The sequence below is a fragment of the Xyrauchen texanus genome, chromosome 8 (assembly GCF_025860055.1).
Source record: "Xyrauchen texanus isolate HMW12.3.18 chromosome 8, RBS_HiC_50CHRs, whole genome shotgun sequence".
Classification (NCBI taxonomy): Eukaryota; Metazoa; Chordata; class Actinopteri; order Cypriniformes; family Catostomidae; genus Xyrauchen; species Xyrauchen texanus.
In genome coordinates, this window is record NC_068283.1 from 6,975,265 (window position 1) to 6,994,428 (window position 19,164).

At 37.6% G+C, this 19,164-nt stretch overlaps 1 protein-coding gene and 1 long non-coding RNA gene across 3 annotated transcripts; one reads left to right on the top strand and one right to left on the bottom strand.

Annotated features, from left to right (window-relative positions):
* Positions 1-9: 9 nt before the first annotated feature.
* On the bottom strand, positions 10-18,545 carry LOC127648071 (butyrophilin subfamily 3 member A3-like). Its single transcript, XM_052132671.1, has 10 exons — positions 18,429-18,545; positions 12,271-12,380; positions 11,484-11,582; positions 8,446-8,547; positions 5,313-5,447; positions 5,018-5,155; positions 4,868-4,919; positions 3,384-3,410; positions 3,232-3,258; positions 10-2,124 (listed from the first exon to the last, which is right to left on the bottom strand). The coding sequence occupies exons 2-10, from the start codon at positions 12,328-12,330 to the stop codon at positions 1,565-1,567; spliced, it is 1,200 nt and encodes a 399-aa protein (XP_051988631.1). The 5' UTR covers positions 12,331-12,380; positions 18,429-18,545; the 3' UTR covers positions 10-1,564.
* Positions 4,399-8,486, top strand: LOC127648077 (uncharacterized). Of its 2 annotated transcripts, none has more exons than XR_007971135.1 (4): positions 4,399-4,431; positions 4,846-4,942; positions 5,042-5,167; positions 8,367-8,486. It is a non-coding gene; the product is annotated as an uncharacterized LOC127648077 (long non-coding RNA). The 2 variants fall into 2 exon arrangements; XR_007971134.1 differs by having other exon boundaries at positions 8,370-8,478.
* Positions 18,546-19,164: the final 619 nt, after the last annotated feature.

A 19,164-nucleotide genomic window follows, 5' to 3' on the forward strand; every position in this document is an offset into this window, starting at 1 on the left:
GACTGGGATACATTTTTTTTTATTTATTATTGACATAAAGTGCATTTTCACGTCATGATTTTGAGTTTGTCAAATAAATATGAAAGTGCAGACAGGGCAGGTGAACACATTGTAATAAGGTGCAGACAATTGTATGTTCAGAAGTACCACAGAAGCAGTAGCTGAAATAGATTGTACACTACTCTGATGGAATTAATGGTCTATACTGCAATATGGATCACTGTCAATCACTCAGAAGTGACCAGCTAACATGGCCCAGTGGTCTATCTAATGCCAATGAGAGGTCTAGGCCAGTGGTTCTCAATTGGGTTTGCCTAAGGACCCAGATCTTAAATTGGACATCAAGCAACATCATCACATGCAAGGTCAGCATGTTGTTTCAGAGAGTTCCAGTACCTTAGGATCAGACACATTATGCCGACTCAATGACAAGTGTCATTCCCTATCAGATATTTTTGCATTGGCTCAAGCTTAATTACCTTCCTTTGTGGCGCAACTGGTAGCGAGTTTCATCATCAGCATCAGAGACCCAGGCTCACATCCCGCGTTGAAAACAGGAAGTAATTACGTTCGCATAATCGCGACAAGCGCGATTCGTGGTTGTATTTTTGCCTCTAAAGAAAGTCCAAAGAAAAGTCAACCTACTGTTTCAGATTTTACTGTGCACCCAACACAGTACCGAACATTTGTATCATACCAAAGTAAATACAAATGTCCATAACATATAACTTTAGAATGTATTTATATTACCAAGAACTGCATAGGCCCAACAATATGCTAAATTATTAACGTGGCATAAGCTGATGGGGAAAACTGACTGTCATAGCTTTTTTCCCACCTTGCGTAGGTTTGTTTATAATTTTCGAAGGATGAGGGCATGTCTCGCAACATGTTCACGTTGACATCTGTCTAATCTGTCTCTGTCTAACGTATCTTTGAGAGTATTGAGACGTACTGCGATATGTATGCGATTCAACAACCTTTTTTCTCTAGTGGTGGATGATGTCGAATAAATCCAAAAGAACATAATAACATAATACTGTAAGACTGCACATTGAGAAACAACAAAAGTCTCTCAATAGTCTCGATATGATGAACAGGTGTTCCTCATCATAGTTTTTTACTATTTCTAGGATTTTATCAAGGCTGGAATGCTATATTGACCAACAGGGCCAGTACTAGGATGCAATCTTTGGTGGGGCATTTTTATGTTTAGGGGTAGCAATGTTGTCAGTCCAGGGGGCAGAGTGCCCTTTTATGGTTTCACTGTCAGTCAAGGTGGAGGCATCAAAAGTTTCTGGGGGGCTCAAGGCAAATCAAGCGGAACGATGCCCCCCCAGCCCACCCCTTAGACCCAGCCAAGTTGACCAATCAGCATTCAGTAGGAAACTATTCAATTTATAAATGACTATATTGTTAGGTGCATTTTATTATTTGCATTTAGCATTGTTTTGTCCTTGCTGTCCAGTCAGAACAGACCTGCAACCAATTTTTGGATGTCGGCCCACCAACTGATAACCACTGGTCTAGAGACTAAGCACTGGGCTCTGTTCAATTAAGGGTCTCAACCCCACAGGCACATGCTGGGACACATGCAGTGGCTCCTGTTTTCGGGCGACCTGATCACCAGGTCTTTCACAATCTCCACCGTTCCGAACAGCGGGAAGAGCTTTTCGCCAAATGTCTCATTGTAGGTGTAGATGTGGGAGCGGCTCTCTGCATCGTAGAAGGACAGCTGGCCCTCATCAAAATCCAGGTAGATGCCGACCTTACAGGGAATGGAGGTGGTGGGGAGGGCAGTGAATGGCACAGTGAGGGCCTTCAGCTCCGTACCGCGCTCCAAACGCAGAGTCAGGTAACCAGTGTCGACGTTGAGGGACTTGAAGCCCTTACGCAAAGCCGACTCTTTGGCCACACCGATTCGCCAGTCCATTTCTCCAAGGTCAACTTTCCAGTAGTGGCGACCACTGCTGAAGCCTTCAGTTCCGACCGCACACCACCAGCCGTCGAAACGCTGGTGGTAGTTGGGCACGTCTTTGCGCTCAAAACCACAGCGCATGCGCTTCTCATTCTCAGAGATCAGCAGGTCAGGGTTGGCAGTGTCCAGGTCAAGTGTCACCTCCACTATGATGGAACGAATGGAAGGTTATGACTAATGTAAAATCTGTGATCAGTGTGATAAACTTCACATTATTTCACAATAAGTGATCTTATAAGTAGATCATAACGATTTGTTCCAAAACATAGTGAGCCGCCAACACAGGCAACATTTTAAGGCATCATCGTACTCCAAGCTGTTGCAAAAGTTTCTAAGATACCTTCTTTTGGCCAAAATCTAAGGCAGCATTTCATGAATACTTTGCAGAGAAAGCAATCCCTGAATGTGTTTTTCTTGATCAAATCCATCCAAGATGGAAGACAAAGGAAGAAATGTCAATCATAAATATACTTAAATAATACTGAAACATTATCTATGAAAAAGAGTTAAATCTAATTAAAATTGAATATTTGACCAAATATTTGTGTGTGCATTGTATATTTATGTTTATTAGGCTATTGTGTAGTTATCTTAGAAACATGCTAACGCCAAACCAGAGATTATTTAGCAGAGACGCGCCACTTCTATTAAAATGAATGGTAGAAATTGGAACGCTCAACCAAGCAGCTCTGAGTGGCCAACTGTCAACGGATGTAGAAAGGAAGTCCTGCCTTCCAGATAAAAGAGCCAATCATCTTTTAGATACACCTGTCAATCAACACTAGAACGCACATGCGCATTAGCTATACAAGACGGGAAAATTGCGTTATTTAGCCTAAAACGAGGTAAAGAATCACAATTTATGATACTAGTGTTGTCAGATTTTATTGCTGATTTGAAATATGTCCTTTAATCGTAATCTTGACCAACCGTTTTTGAGATTTTGGTCTTTCTCCATTCAAGTAGATAGGAACTGCACTGGCATGACTGGAAATAACCGCCCGAGAGTGTTCCAAAGATAACCGACAGTGAAAATAACGTGCTAGAAAGACTTTGGCCAAACTTTATTGAAATCAGTTTTAAGTCAAGACCCCTGTGTGCTTCCTGCGAGTTTCTGCCTATGAAGAGCATTCCCAATTCCTCAATTATGAGGTTCTATTTCAGTTAAGATGCTGCCTTCACAAGCAGCTGCTAATGTAGGCAACAGACAGCAAGGCAGCTCATTAGGTTTTGGAACAGAGTCAACATTTTACCTCCGGCATCACAGATCCAGTCCCATACTAAATGAAAAGAAAAACATGGTTAACTTGTGTAAATAGTGAGTTTTATTATTTAATATATCCTATTAGTTTAAATCTGTCAGCAATATCTATGTAGATGGTCAGAGGAGAGGCAGGTGACTAACCTGTTTGAGGAATATATGGGATGGCACCTACATGAAAACCGAAAAAAGAAGAAAACAAATCAAATTGCATACAATGCCTTTAATTAGGCTTATCATAGTGATTATAAAGTGAATTCCATTTCCAAATTCTCTTTGATTTATTATAGTAAAATTATAGAGAAGTTTATTTCCAAATTCTTTTATATTCATTATTGTGAATTTGTAGTCAATTAAATTTCCAAATTATTTTCGATTCATTATAACAAATTTATGGTCATATTTATTGTCTTTTTCCTAAATTCTCTTAGACTTATTATATTGAATTTATTATGAGTTTAATTTAGAAATGATCTTAGATTTATTATAGTGAATTACTAGTTAAGTTTATTTCAAAATTCTCTTAGATTTATTATAGGGAATTTTACGGATGTCCTGATACAATTTTTTGGAGAACGAGTACCGACACTTCCTTTTCAGTTCTCGCCGATACCGATACCAGTTTTGTTTTCTAATGTTACAGTTTTCAACAACAACAAAAACCTGATAAATTATTATTATTATTTTTAAAATCTATATAAAATAATAACTGTAAAGAAAACCAAAGAGATGAACTGTTCACTTTGTTTTCAACTAGTGTTTCTCAAATAAGATAATAATCTAATCATTATTTTGCATATTTAAGGGGAAGATTCTTTTTCATGACAAGAAGCATCTCTGTATGTTAACATGTTTCAGCCATTTGAAATTAATTTATTTTTCTTTTTACTTATTTCACAAATTCCATATTTAACCATTTAAATCAATGTTATCATTAAAGGGTGTCTAAACAATTTTTTTTTAATTTTTGTTTTTTTACTAAATTTAAATATAAAAATTATTGTGATATGTTGCTCAATATAATACAGTTATTATTTTATTAGTACAGTAAATAATACATAACTATAGAGTAGTGATATAGTTGTCATATTTTTGTCTAATTAAATGGAACTCTTATTTTGACGATTTACCCATTAATATTGCTTCAAGATCTCATGATTCACAGCTGAGGAAGCACAGAGCGCTGGTGACTGTCAGTGAATTTAAACTGCTAAAGGCGGCAATGTAATCAACTAACTACATATGCGCGTGCAGATTATATATTTATTTCATTAAATTGCTTTTTAATGCTGTTTTTTTTAATTTATTGTGGATTTCATCTGTGCACTGTAAGCTTATGCAATGACAGTCATACGTCAGATGGTATCGTTTTTTCACATCAGTACTTGAGCCTTGTATGGGTATCGGGACATCCCTATTGAATTTATAGTCGATTGTCTTTTTCTAAATTCTTTCAGATTTATCATAATGAATTTATAATGAGTTTCATTTCTAAATTCTTGTTGATTCATTATAGCGATTTTATAATCAATTGCCTTTTTCTAAATCCTCTTATATTTATTATAGTGAATTTCATTTCAAATTCTTTTCGATTCATGATATTCAGGACACCGAATAGAAGATCTTACCTATTTTTTGGCTCCTCTGTTTCCACATAAGCCACTTTTGAGGAATGTTCTCCTAAACACATTTAAATCAGAAAGGTTTGGTGTTACTATAAAGCAATCTGCCCTCTGAATTCATCTTTTACGCTGCTGGATCTTTTATTTTTCTTATACCTTGTTTAATTCTTTGTTGAGTAGGGTCCAGAACACCAGCTCCATAGCTGACTGCAATGTGGCCATCTGGCCTTTTCTCCAGTGCTTATCAAAGTCATCTAAAACCACCACCACCCGCTCTCCAGGCCAGACACTTTGCTACACAGTGAGGTAGAAAACAATTATTTTCTTCACCAATCCACTGCAATTTAGCACACAAAATGGGTTTTAAAGACTTTCCACTCAATGCAATTGACATGCATGTGAATATGAACAAAGAAAACAGAGGCTAGATATTATACTGATGTGTGAGCACCTCGGGTTGGGCCCTCAGGTCTTTGATCCAGGTGAGAATAACTGTCTTTGCACTCTCCATATCCAGGTCATTGTTCAGGGCCAGATCCTTCCACTCACTTCTCTCTGGCCACTCATCCTTCTGCATTGGCCTCTTCTGTTAGAACAATATTTCATGAATCTTTAGCTCTGTTCCATCACCACGTGATCTGGCAGATTTATCACTTATTTTAAGAAAACAAGAGGTCTACCGAAAGTGGATTTTGTTTATACAACTAACTAAGGTGGTAAAAAAGGCTGATAACCAATTAATCGGCCAATAGTTTTTAAATGGATTTTTAGAGAGTTAAAACCAATTCTTTGGATTTCCTACTATGACGGCACAAACATGGATGATACAAAATTAATAAAATCCCTGATGCAGTTTATTGTTCAACCAAAATCCCAATAATAACCAGAAAAACTATTTGGTGGGTTTGGTTGACTTGCCTCCATAACAATGCTCTATATTGAATTTTTTACCAAATTAAGCTTTTTATAGCCTATGTATTCACCTGATGAATGTTTGATATAATACTGGTGGCAAAAAGTTTGTAACAATGTACAGATTTTGCTCTTATGGAAAGAAATTGGTACTTTTATTCACCAAAGTGGCATTCAACTGATCACAATGTATCAGTTAGGACATTAAGAACGTTAAAAATACATTTTTCAGAACTTCATAAGTTAAACTACTTCAAAGAGTTCTCTTCAAAAAATCCTCCAGCAATGACAGCTTTGCAGATCCTTCACATTCTAGCTGTCAGTTTGTCCAGATACTCCGGTGACATTTCACCCCACACTTCCTGTAGCACTTGCCATAGATGTGACTGTCTTGTCGGGCACTTCTCACGCACCTTACAGTCTAGCTGATCCCACAAAAGCTCAATGGGGTTAAGATCCATAACACTCTTTTCCAATTATCTGTTGTCCAAAAGTGGCTTTTTCTTTGCAATTCTTCCCATAAGGCCTGCACCCCTGAGTCTTCTCTTTACTGTTGTACATGAAACTGGTGTTGAGCGGGTAGAATTCAATGAAGCTGTCAGCTGAGGACATGTGAGGCATCTATTTCTCAAACTAGAGACTCTGATGTACTTATCCTCTTGTTTATTTGTACATCTGGTCTTCCACATCTCTTTCTGTTCTTGTTAGAGACAGTTGTCCTTTGTCTTTGAAGACTGTAGTTACACCTTTGTATGAAATCTTCAGTTTTTTCGGCAGTTAAGCATTGTATTGCATTCATCGCTCAAAACAATGATTGACTGACGAGTTTCTAGAGAAAGCCATTTATGTCCTACTATTGACCTTAAGACATGCCAGTCTATTGAATACTGTGGTAACTCAAAAACAAACACAAAGACAATGTTAAGCTTCATTTAACAAATCAAATATCTTTCAACTGTGTTTGATATAATGAGTGATTTTCTAGTAACAAATGATCACTTTAGCATGATTACAAATAGTGATGGTGCTGTTTTTTACATCAGTAATGTCCTGACTATACTTTGTGATCTGTTGAATGCCACTTTGGTGAATTAAAGTACCAATTTCTTTCCGAAACTGCAAAATCTGTCCATTATTCCAAACTTTTGCCAGCCAAAGTAAATTTTGTTATATTTTATTTTGTTATCACTGTACAATACGGTTCTATTCATTAACATTATTAAATATATTCCTGTATATTTACTGTGCAATCCCACACTGAGAAAAATTCAAGCAAAAGCTGAAATATGTTGCTTTCAGAGGTTGTATACAGAGTTAGGATGAAAATTAGGTGCATTTTTAACTGTTCGGAGACCAGTGCAGACAGACAGCACACTGAAGGTTAAGTCATTCACTAAATAGGGAGCAAAGGTGCATCCTATAACTTTCTATGCAGCTAAATGAATTCACTCCTAAAATCTGACCAAAGTTCAGTTTCAGGCTGCAGATAATGTTTGGACCACTCAACATGTTTGGCAGACATGGGACAATGGTAATAAATGCATTGATTCAGAATTTTATAATGCTAAATTTAATTTTACCATGGCTTTCTGTGATTGGATGATGCGTTTCCTTTAATCAGAATTGTTTGTTCAGTTTTACAGAAAATCAGCTGTATTGTTTATAACGTCTCAAAAATGTGAATAACCAACACTCAAAGAAATCTGACTTTCTATAGCTTGGTATTATTAAAAATTTTGCAACTTGGTCCTGCTGTCCACACATATGTGGATATCAATTTTTTAGGAAAACTATCTGCTCTAGATAGTTTTTTGCTTGTTTATTAGGTGCTACTAGTTACAAATAAAAAAGGGAAATAGAAAATGCACACATCAGTCATGGTCGTGTCTCAGGAGGTTAACAATGACCCAAAGTTAGCGATTTTAAGTGTAAAATGCCCTTCAGATGTGAAATGGGTATCAGTAGATCATTCACTCATAAAAGACACAGTTTTGCACCTTTGTCTTTTTTTAACTTTCAACTTTGCTGTGATGTTGTGATTCATTGGAACTGGCTGGTTTGGTTCAACAAATATTTATTGAAGACTTTAAAATCCTCTAGAGCAGGGATTTTCGAGGACCCACGGGGGGTGCAAGTCAGTGCTAGGGGGTCCACAAAAATGTCAGGGAAAAAGTGTGAAAAATGTTAACATTGTTTAACATTATTACCGTTTAATTCTAAAATCATGAGATTTAATAGAAATGAGGGTTGTATTTCACTATTCTCAATTTAGCTGCTTTGGAACATAATTTTTTGTGAAAAGCATTACATAAATAAATTAAAGTGAAAATGTTTCTCAAAATCTAAAAAGTAAATAGGTTCTCTTGGCTTTAGTACAATGACAAAATTAAAGCTATGTATACAACTTTGCAATCATGTCTTCATAATTTCACATTTACTATTAGGGGCCCCTAATAAGGGGAATGTTTTATTTGAGGGACCTTGGCATCAAAAAGTTTGAAAACCCATGCTCTAAATGAAAGGGGAAATTACTAATGGAACAAAGGGCTGTAAAAAATTGAGTTACCACTGGCTGTGTTTTTGTCACTTTCAGCAGCATGAGAACAGAAAAAGTGCATGATTGAAACTTCACACTTTATGCCTGGTTTGGATGGGGTATATCAGTATCGTACCTTACTCTCCAGCATGGACGCCCACTCCAGTATGAAGGCCCGGCAGGTGAGCGTGGGCCAAACATCCTCACTGCTGGAGATGTGCTCCAACACCTCTGACCTCTACACCAGCCATGAGAGAAGAAACATGCATGCAAAGTTCATGAGCTTACAGCTAAATGACCATCATCAGTTATTTTTTTGTTGGGGGTTGTATTGCATTCAGAACTGAAAATAATTTTTGCTTTTGCTGAATTTGAATTTAGGAAGCAAACGAGACAACTGTAAATCAAATTTGAATTTAATAAAGTAGAATTTAAAATTGGATTCAATTCAAACAAATTCACATTGGCCTACAGTAACTGCTGTAAATGCATCTTTTCATAATTTCATTTTTCAGTATGAATTATGCATAACAATTTTAACACAACATATGGGGTATTTCTGGAAACATTACATGATATTATTAATCAATGTTTGAAATGCCATCTGTAAAAATAACTAATTTTAACAGCTTATTGTCTTCTCTTAACTCTTTCCCCGCCAGCGTTTTTAAAAAAAGTTGCCAGCCACCACCAGGGTTTTGGACGATTTTCGCTAAACTTTAATGGCCCGCAGAATATTTTCTTCCATGAATATATGAAGATGCTATATATCAAAATTAAGATCTGAGCCTCTGCTTTTAGGCTCGATTTTATTTTATCTTCATTTGTTCTTTTTTTATTGCCACTTGAACAGAGGTAGGTTTTGTCAAAAACAACATTTCGGACAAAAAGCTGAGAAAAAGGCATTTTTATCAAACAAGTGCTTTAGTATTAGTATGGTGTTCCACTTCACGTTTGAGACGATCGCAGTCTGTTTCTTTGATCAAAGAGTTGCGTACTCTTTCAAAACATGCGCACGGGTCTTCCTTACAGTATACCACCTAAAACACGGATACCCGGAAAATTCTGTGTTTGGCGGGGAAGCGTTTTTTCATAAAACCCGGAAAATTCCGTGTTTGGCGGGGAAAGAGTTAAAGGAACAGTTCATCCAAAAATTAAAATTCTCTCATCATTTACTCACGCTCATGCCATCCCTTTTTTCAGCAGAACACAAATTAAGATTTTTAGAAGAATATCTCAGCTCTGTTGGTCCATACAATGCAAGTGAGTGCCAAAATTTTAAAACTCCAAAATCCACATAAAGGCATCATAAAAGTAAGCCATAAGACTCCAGTGGTTTAATCCATGTCTTCAGATGTGATATGATAGGTGTGGGTGAGAAACAGATCAATATTTAAGTCCTTTTTTTTTTACTGTAAATCTCACTTTCTTCTTCATTCACACATTATTGTGTGGAAGTGACTTATAGAAGAAGAAAAAACACTTAAATATTGTTTTTCACCCTCACCTACCAATTCTCTTCTGAAGACATGGATTTAACCAATGGAGTCTTTTGGTTTACTTTTATGATGCCTTTATGCGGATTTTGGAGCTTCAACATTTTGGCACCCATTCACTGTATGGACCTACAGAGCAGAAATATTCTTCTAAAAATCTTAATTTGTGTTCTGCAGAAGAAAGAAAGTCATACACATCTGGGAAGGCATGAGGGTGAGTAAATGATGAGAGAATTTCTATTTTGGGGTAAACTATCCCCTTAGCTTCTCTTCATGAGCCCTTGCATGTAAGCAGAACGCAATTTATTTATTTAAAGTCCTAAGAGGAAATAATGTAAAAACACAATAAATATTAAACAAACCTATAAAATAGCATTGTAACGATTATTTAGCCATATACACTCACCTAAAGGATTACTAGGAACACCTGTTCAATTTCTCATTAATGCAATTATCTAATCAACCAATCACATGGCAGTTGCTTCAATGCATTTACGGGTGTGGTCCTGGTCAAGACAATCTCCTGAACTCCAAACTGAATGTCAGAATGGGAAAGAAAGGTGATTTAAGCAATTTTGAGCGTGGCATGGTTGTTGGTGCCAGACGGGCCGGTCTGAGTATTTCTCAATCTGCTCAGTTACTGGGATTTTCACGCACAACCATTTCTAGGGTTTACAAAGAATGGTGTGAAAAGGGAAAAACATCCAGTATGCGGCAGTCCTGTGGGCGAAAATGCCTTGTTGATGCTAGAGGTCAGAGGAGAATGGGCCGACTGATTCAAGCTGATAGAAGAGCAACTTTGCCTGAAATAACCACTCGTTACAACCGAGATATGCAGCAAAGCATTTGTGAAGCCACAACACGCACAAACTTGAGGCGGATGGGCTACAACAGCAGAAGACCCCACCAGGTACCACTCATCTCCACTACAAATAGGAAAAAGAGGCTACAATTTGCAAGAGCTCACCAAAATTGGACAGTTGAAGACTGGAAAGATGTTGCCTGGTCTGATGAGTCTCGATTTCTGTTGAGACATTCAGATGGTAGAGTCAGAATTTGGCATAAACAGAATGAGAACATGGATCCATCATGCCTTGTTACCACTGTGCAGGCTGGTGGTGGTGGTGTAATGGTGTGGGGGATGTTTTCTTGGCACACTTTAGGCCCCTTAGTGCCAATTGGGCATCGTTTAAATGCCACGGCCTACCTGAGCATTGTTCGTGACCATGTCCATCCCTTTATGGCCACCATGTACCCATCCTCTGATGGCTACTTCCAGCAGGATAATGCACCATGTCACAAAGCTCGAATCATTTCAAATTGGTTTCTTGAACATGACAATGAGTTCACTGTACTAAAATGGCCCCCACAGTCACCAGATCTCAACCCAATAGAGCATCTTTGGGATGTGGTGGAATGGGAGCTTCGTGCCCTGGATGTGCATCCCACAAATTTCCATCAACTGCAAGATGCTATCCTATCAATATGGGCCAACATTTCTAAAGAATGCTTTCAGCACCTTGTTGAATCAATGCCACGTAGAATTAAGGCAGTTCTGAAGGCGAAAGGGGGTCAAACACAGTATTAGTATGGTGTTCCTAATAATCCTTTAGGTGAGTGTATAGTTCTTGCAACACATGGCTTTAATGGTGTAATATACATTGATCTGTGGCTGTACCTGACAGACTCGTCTCAGATCTTTAGCGAGGTTCACAATGAACTGCTGACTCTCATCCAGAGGTTCTCTCTTCTCATTTTTCGATTTCTCGTGAAACTCCTGTCCACATAAAATCAGTGAATATGTTTTAGTGAAACACATACTGAATCCCAGATAGCTGACACATTACACAAAACAATGGCAAAAGCTAGCTGAAATCGCAAGTTTTACAAAGCGATTTGATGGAATAATAGTTTTTTAAAGAAAAAAAAAAGTTTGCCAGGTAAGTGCTACCTCTGTGCAGTTGTTTGAAAATGTGGTGCCAATTATTTCAGATAAACTTGCCCCTAAATGGTACATAAAAAACAACAAATGTAAATCGGACCAGACTTAATGCTGATATTCAACAGTCTGGCTATAGCAGAATATTTAATTTGCATTTATGCATTTGGCAGATGCTTTTATCCAAAGCGACTTACAGAGCCCTTCTTACAGGGACAATCCCCCCGGAGCAACCTGGAGTTAAGTGCCTTGCTCAAGGACACAATGGTGGTGGATGTGGGAATCGAACCAGCAACATTCTGATTACCAGTTTTGTGGTTTAGACCACTACACCACCACCACTTTCAAAAGCAAGTTGTCAGTGCAACGGTCGAACAATGTTTCATTAACATGCACCTCATGTGTGTTCTACTTTCTGCGTCTTTGTCTCCTCTTAACTCTCTCTGACTCACAGCTATTGAAATCTGTTTCAACAACCAGCAAAAAGAGCCATTTAAAAGTTTGCCAAGATGTTTTTTCAAGGTACCTTAAACTTGGCAGTGAAATTCTTAGTTGGTTCAACCAGAAACTGCAGACACTGCATCATCTCGACGGGTGCCCACGGATATCCTTCAAGACAGGAAATGACAACAGCTCCTGTAAGAGAGGAATTGAAAATCATTTTGTGAGACAAACTTTTGGCAGAAAGGTTAAAGCAGCTTCAGAAAGTTCAGAAAGGTTTTTTTTTAGGTCTATGTAGTTTGCAAACATAGCCAGTTTAATGAGAGATGTTCAAGTTTGAAGATTGTATGAATTATGAATACTTGTTTGAAAAGATATCTGAATTTTGAATGTTCCATATGTCTTGTGTAGCTTTTGGCTTACTAAGCTGTTGCTGTGGTATTCTGTGTGGTTGCTATGCACAGGGTTGGGGAGTAACGGAATACAAGTAATGGGATTACGTATTTAAAATACAAAATGTAAGTAACTGTATTCCACTACAGTTACAATTTAAATAATTGGTAATTAGAATACAGTTACATTCAAAAAGTATTTTGATTACTGAAGAGATTACTTTGCATTTTATTGTCATTTCTTTCATTTAATATTTCGTCCTTTCAGATGGAAAACATTTATACATATAAATGATCCAAAGTGCATTTGAACAGCGGTGAAACACTTTATTATGATGTGTTACATTCATACGAGCAGACAGAGAAGTACGTTTGAAGTAAGTTTGGAGCAGAAGAAATAGAAATAAACCTTGTGTTAATTGTCATCTTTAGCTAAGCTAAAATGCTTTTTCTAGCCATTTTATATGCACATGTACCAGACACAATCATATTTTTATCGAGAAAATACATATTGGATCATAATTTCTTTTTCTAGTAACACCTTTGATATTAGGACAAAAATCATATAATTGATAATAATTTTTGTCTTGTTTTCCATTAAAAAAAACTCTGTACTGACAGAGTTTTTATAGTCAAAACAAGTGAAAAAGAAGTAATCCAAAGTAATTAGAATACATTACTGACCTTGAGTAATCTAACGGAATACATTATAAATTACATTTTACAGCATGTATTCTGTAATCTGTAGTGGAAACTTTTCATAAGTAACCCTGTTGCTATGATGTTGTTGTGGTGCTCTGAGAGGTTGCTATGTTGTTGTTGTGGTGCTCTGGGTGGTTACTATGTTGTTGTTGTGGTGCTCTGGGTGGTTACTATGCTGTTGTTGTGGTGCTCTGGGTGGTTACTATGCTGTTGTTGTGGTGCTCTGGGTGGTTACTATGCTGTTGTTGTGGTGCTCTGGGTGGTTACTATGCTGTTGTTGTGGTACTCTGAGTGGTTACTATGCTGTTGTTGTGGTGCTCTCAGTGATTACTATGTTGTTGTTGTGGTACTCTGAGTGGTTACTATGCTGTTGTTGTGGTACTCTGGGTGGTTACTATGCTGTTGTTGTGGTGCTCTGGGTGGTTACTATGCTGTTGTTGTGGTGATCTGGGTGGTTACTATGCTGTTGTTGTGGTGATCTGAATGGTTACTATGCTGTTGTTGTGGTGCACTGAGTGGTTACTATGCTGTTGTTGTGGTGCTCTGGGTGGTTACTATGCTGTTGTTGTGGTACTCTGAGTGGTTACTATGCTGTTGTTGTGGTGCTCTGAGTGGTTACTATGCTGTTGTTGTGGTGCTCTGAGTGGTTACTATGCTGTTGTTGTGGTGCTCTGGGTGGTTACTATGCTGTTGTTGTGGTGCTCTGGGTGGTTACTATGCTGTTGTTGTGGTACTCCGAGTGGTTACTATGCTGTTGTTGTGGTGCTCTCAGTGATTACTATGCTGTTGTTGTGGTGCTCTGAGTGGTTACTATGCTGTTGTTGTGGTGCTCTGAGTGGTTACTATGCTGTTGTTGTGGTGCTCTGGGTGGTTACTATGCTGTTGTTGTGGTACTCTGGGTGGTTACTATGCTGTTGTTGTGGTGCTCTGGGTGGTTACTATGCTGTTGTTGTGGTGCTCTGGGTGGTTACTATGCTGTTGTTGTGGTGCTCTGAGTGGTTACTATGCTGTTGTTGTGGTGCTCTGAGTGGTTACTATGCTGTTGTTGTGGTACTCTGAGTGGTTACTATGCTGTTGTTGTGGTGCTCTGGGTGGTTACTATGCTGTTGTTGTGGTACTCTGGGTGGTTACTATGCTGTTGTTGTGGTGCTCTGAGTGGTTACTATGCTGTTGTTGTGGTGCTCTGTGTGGTTACTATGCTGTTGTTGTGGTACTCTGAGTGGTTACTATGCTGTTGTTGTGGTGCTCTGAGTGATTACTATGCTGTTGTTGTGGTGCTCTGAGTGGTTACTACGCTGTTGTTGTGGTGCTTTTAGTGGTTGCTGGGCAGTTTCTATGAGATTGCTAGGGTGCTCAGTGGATAGGGAGTTGCTTTGGGGTTGCTAAGGTGTTCCAGTTGGTTAGTAGAGCTTTGCTAGTTTGTTGCTGCAGAGGTGTTCTGGGTAGTTGCTAGGGCAATGTTAGGCAGCTAGTAGACATACAGACAGCTCAAAGAGGAGTTGGCTTTTTTGAATTAATAGTCCACCCCAAAATGAAAATTCTCTCATCATTAACTCACCCGCATGCCATCCCTTACAAAAAATTTAAACTTGCTGCAAATTTGCAGCTAATTATTTTCACATGCGAATTACCTTTAGATTTGCCAAAAAGGTTTGCCAGAAGTTTGCAGCTCTTCACCGGTAGTAGTAAACCTCTGGCAAACCTTTGGCAACAATGGACAATTTGCTGCAAGTTTGCAAGTTTGTGGCAAATGTGCAATGAACTCTCAATTTTTGAAAGGGATCCCAGATGTGAATGTCTTTCTTTCTTCTGCTAAACACAAATTAAGATTTTTAGAAGAATATCTCAGCTCTGTTGGTCCTCACAATGTAAGTGAATGGTGACCAAAACGTTGAATCTCCAGATCAAAAACAGTTATTCCTCGATCAAGTCCTTTTTTTTACTATAAATCTACACTTTCACTTTCACATTCTTCTTTTGTTTTTGGCCATTTGCATTCTTCATGCATATCGCCGCCTACTGGGCAGAGAGGAGAATTTGTAGTAAAAAGGATTTAAATATTGATCTGTTTCTCACCCACACCTATCATATCAATTCTGAAGAGACGGATTAAACAACTGGAGTCTTATGAATTACTTTTATGCTGAGCTTCAACATTTTGGCAGCCATTGACTTACATTGTGAGGACATACAGAGCTGAAATATTCTTCTAAAAATCATAATCTTTGCTCAGCAGAACAAAGTAAATCATACACATCTGGGATGGCATGAGGGTGAGTAAATGATGAGAGAATTTACATTTTTGGGTGAACTATTCCTTTAAGCAAACACAAAATGTGCCAATTAACTGAAGAGACTGATTGTTGACTTTCACAACAGATACATGATTTAACACTAAGCAGAAGTACATGAATGATTTGTTATGACGAAAATAGTCACACCTTGCCCTTGACCTAAATAAACCTAATCTTTAACAAATCATTGTTGATACAACACAAGACCACATATTCTCTACAGTATGATATGTACAAATACTAAATTGTGTATCAATATATATATATATATATAGATTTATAGCTGTGTGTGTGTGAGACACGTCACACATAAAGGCACCATGTGATTTAGCCTGGAGGATTATCCAAACAACTCCTCTAACTTATTTTAAGACTTAAAAATTGAATTATTATATAATCATTATTATATATTTTTGTTGTACTCTTTGTACATACTGCTGTTTCAATTAAATCAATCACTGAATTGATTCTCTGTTTGGATGCTCTAATGCAGTAATGGTAAGCTGTGTGTTGTGCACAATATAAATGAGATATTCTCATGATTTAATCATATTTATTATGCAAATTAGTTACTATTTATTATATAAATATGAGCAACAAATCTGGCATATATTCAGAACTTTAATATCTCAGCACTATAGTTATGAAACTATTAAAATAAAAATGATTGTGCAATATGGCAAATATAAAACATAATTACAGTGTTTCCCACAGGATTTTGTAAGACTGTGGTGGGTGGTCCTCGGACCTTCTAGGGATGTCTGGGGGTATGGTCCCCCAGAAGAACATGTTGTACATTTAGTTAAATGCATCAATCTGGTGCAATTTGAGAGCAAAATTGAGAGGCTAGATCTATGAAGAACTTTGTGCTCTAGTAGTAATTTAATCAAACACATTGAGCCTTCAACTATATTAAGCAAAAGTGGTTGGTTACCTGTGTTGAACTTGCTCCTCAGATGCTGAAAAAAATTACGTAGTTAGAGCCGCTGGTCAGAAGGTTAACATTAGATAATTGGTTCCAGTGCACGTGTGTGTGTGAGCATGCAGGCGTTCAGCAGGGGACTGACTAACTTATAGATTGACTGATTGATTGACTGATTGATTGACTGATTGATTGATTGACTGAATGACTGACTGACTGACTGACTGACTGACTGACTGACTGACTGATTGACTGACTGATTGACTGATTGATTGACTGACTGACTGACTGACTGACTGACTGATTGACTAATTTATTGACTGACTGATTGATTGACTGACTAATTGACTAATTTATTGACTGACTGACTGACTGACTGACTGATTGATTGACTGACTGATTGACTAATTTATTGACTGACTGATTGATTGACTGACTGACTGACTGATTGACTCACTGATTGACTGACTGATTGACTAACTGACTGATTGACTGATTGACTAACTGACTTATTGAATGATTGAGTGACTGATTGACCGGCTGATTGACTGACTGATTGACTGACTGATTGACTAAATGATTGATTGACTGATTGACTGACTGACTGACTGATTGAATGACTGACTGACTGACTGACTGACTGACTGACTGACTGACTGACTGACTGATTGAATGACTGACTGACTGCCTGACTGACTGACTGACTGATAGACTGACTGATTGAATGATTGATTGAATGGTTGATTGAATGACTGACTGACTGACTGCCTGACTGACTGCCTGACTGATTGAATGACTGACTGACTGACTGACTGCCTGACTGACTGACTGATTGAATGACTGACTGACTGATTCAAAGTTTGAATGTCTGATTGACTGATTGACTGACTGATTGATTGAATGATTGACTGACTGACTGACTGACTGACTGACTGACTGACTGACTGACTGACTGACTGATTGATTGATTGTCTGATTGACTGACTGATTGATTGTCTGATTGAATGATTGATTGAATGTCTGATTGACTGACTAAAAGATTGACTGATTGAATGACCGATTGAATTACTGACTGACTGACTGACTGATTGACTGACTGATTGATTGAATGACTGATTGAATTACTGACTGACTGACTGACTGACTGATTGACTGACTGAATGACTGATTGACTGACTGACTGACTGACTGATTGACTGACTGACTGATTGAATGACTGATTGACTGACTGACTGACTGACTGACTGAGAGTGAGAGATGATTTGCCGAAGCAACGGCACAAAACACAATGCTATATATCTTTTATGTTATTATTAGAAGTGTAAAAATATTTTTGGTTCATTATGAATCTGTGGCAGGACCAATTAGACTTTGGCGGCTGCCACTGTCTAGCTAATTAATGTGAAACACTGAATTAGTTTTAGTTTCAGATTAGTAACAAAATAAATTATGTGGAAGGAAAAATAAGTATCTTGTAATGAAATGGCTGCTATATACAGTTAATTTGTATTCATTTATTTGCATGATCTGATAAAGATCTGTATTTACGCTGTAGTTAAAACGGCCCATAAATCATCATGCATTTAATATAATAAAAAACACGAGCAACGTTATGACTGCATTGTAATGCTGGCCCTGTAAAAACAGTCTAGACACTAGAAGAGACACATGACTTTGCTGCACTGCACTAGAGCTTACATGTATATTGATGAGTCAATGCCCTTGGATGACATTTTGAAGTCAATTCAACACAATAAATGTATTGGTGGTTATCATTCGCACTGGCAGTGTATGTAAACAATGTCATGCTGCCTTTATATGACGTACAGTACATGAGAAGAAAAAATACGGTGCACGACATTTCCAAATGCTTTTTAAATGTTGAAAAATAGCATGCATTGCAACATATGTGTCTTTGCAACCACTGCCCTACCTGTAAGAGGTGTGCTGTACCGCTGGGTGAATCGTTGTCAAGAGAAAAGACGTCTAACGAGTCAGTGGAGCGAATACTGCAGTGAATGCTTGACCTTGTTTACATACAGTGACTTCGCGGAGCCGAACATCACTCGGGTTTTTCCGGAAACAAGATGTAGAATGAAGGCGACGCCATGTTTGTTGGGGCAGAAGGTTTGTGAATTTTTCTTTTCTTTACTTTTCTTTTCTTCACTGTCAATCGAATCGATTTTTTTATTAACATCTTCACCTCTAGGAACAAAGTCTAAATGTTTTACCTTCTCAGTGCACCACAGAAGATTTGTGTCATATAATATTTGTCTTTTTTTTTCTGAGAGTCATGAAAATTCCCACCACTGTGATTTTCAGCACATCTCAAATTCAGTATTGTTTTTAATATAATTGTTTTCTGGAAATGATGCTGATGGTAATTTGTGAAATAAAATTGCCGATTCATTTGTCTTGAAAAGGGTCATTTCATAGCTAACATTTTATGTATCATAAATATACACAAGTAAATAATATTTTCACAATTTGTCAAAATAAAAACGGATTGGAAATGACACCCAGTGAAATAATAATAATAAAAAATAGTGATATTTACCTTGAAATTTATTTGTTTTCTTCTTTGACAGAAATTTTTTTCACACATACTGAAATTGTTAATGTTCCATTTACTCTTTATTTTGATGAGCATAGTTGATCCCAGATGTGTA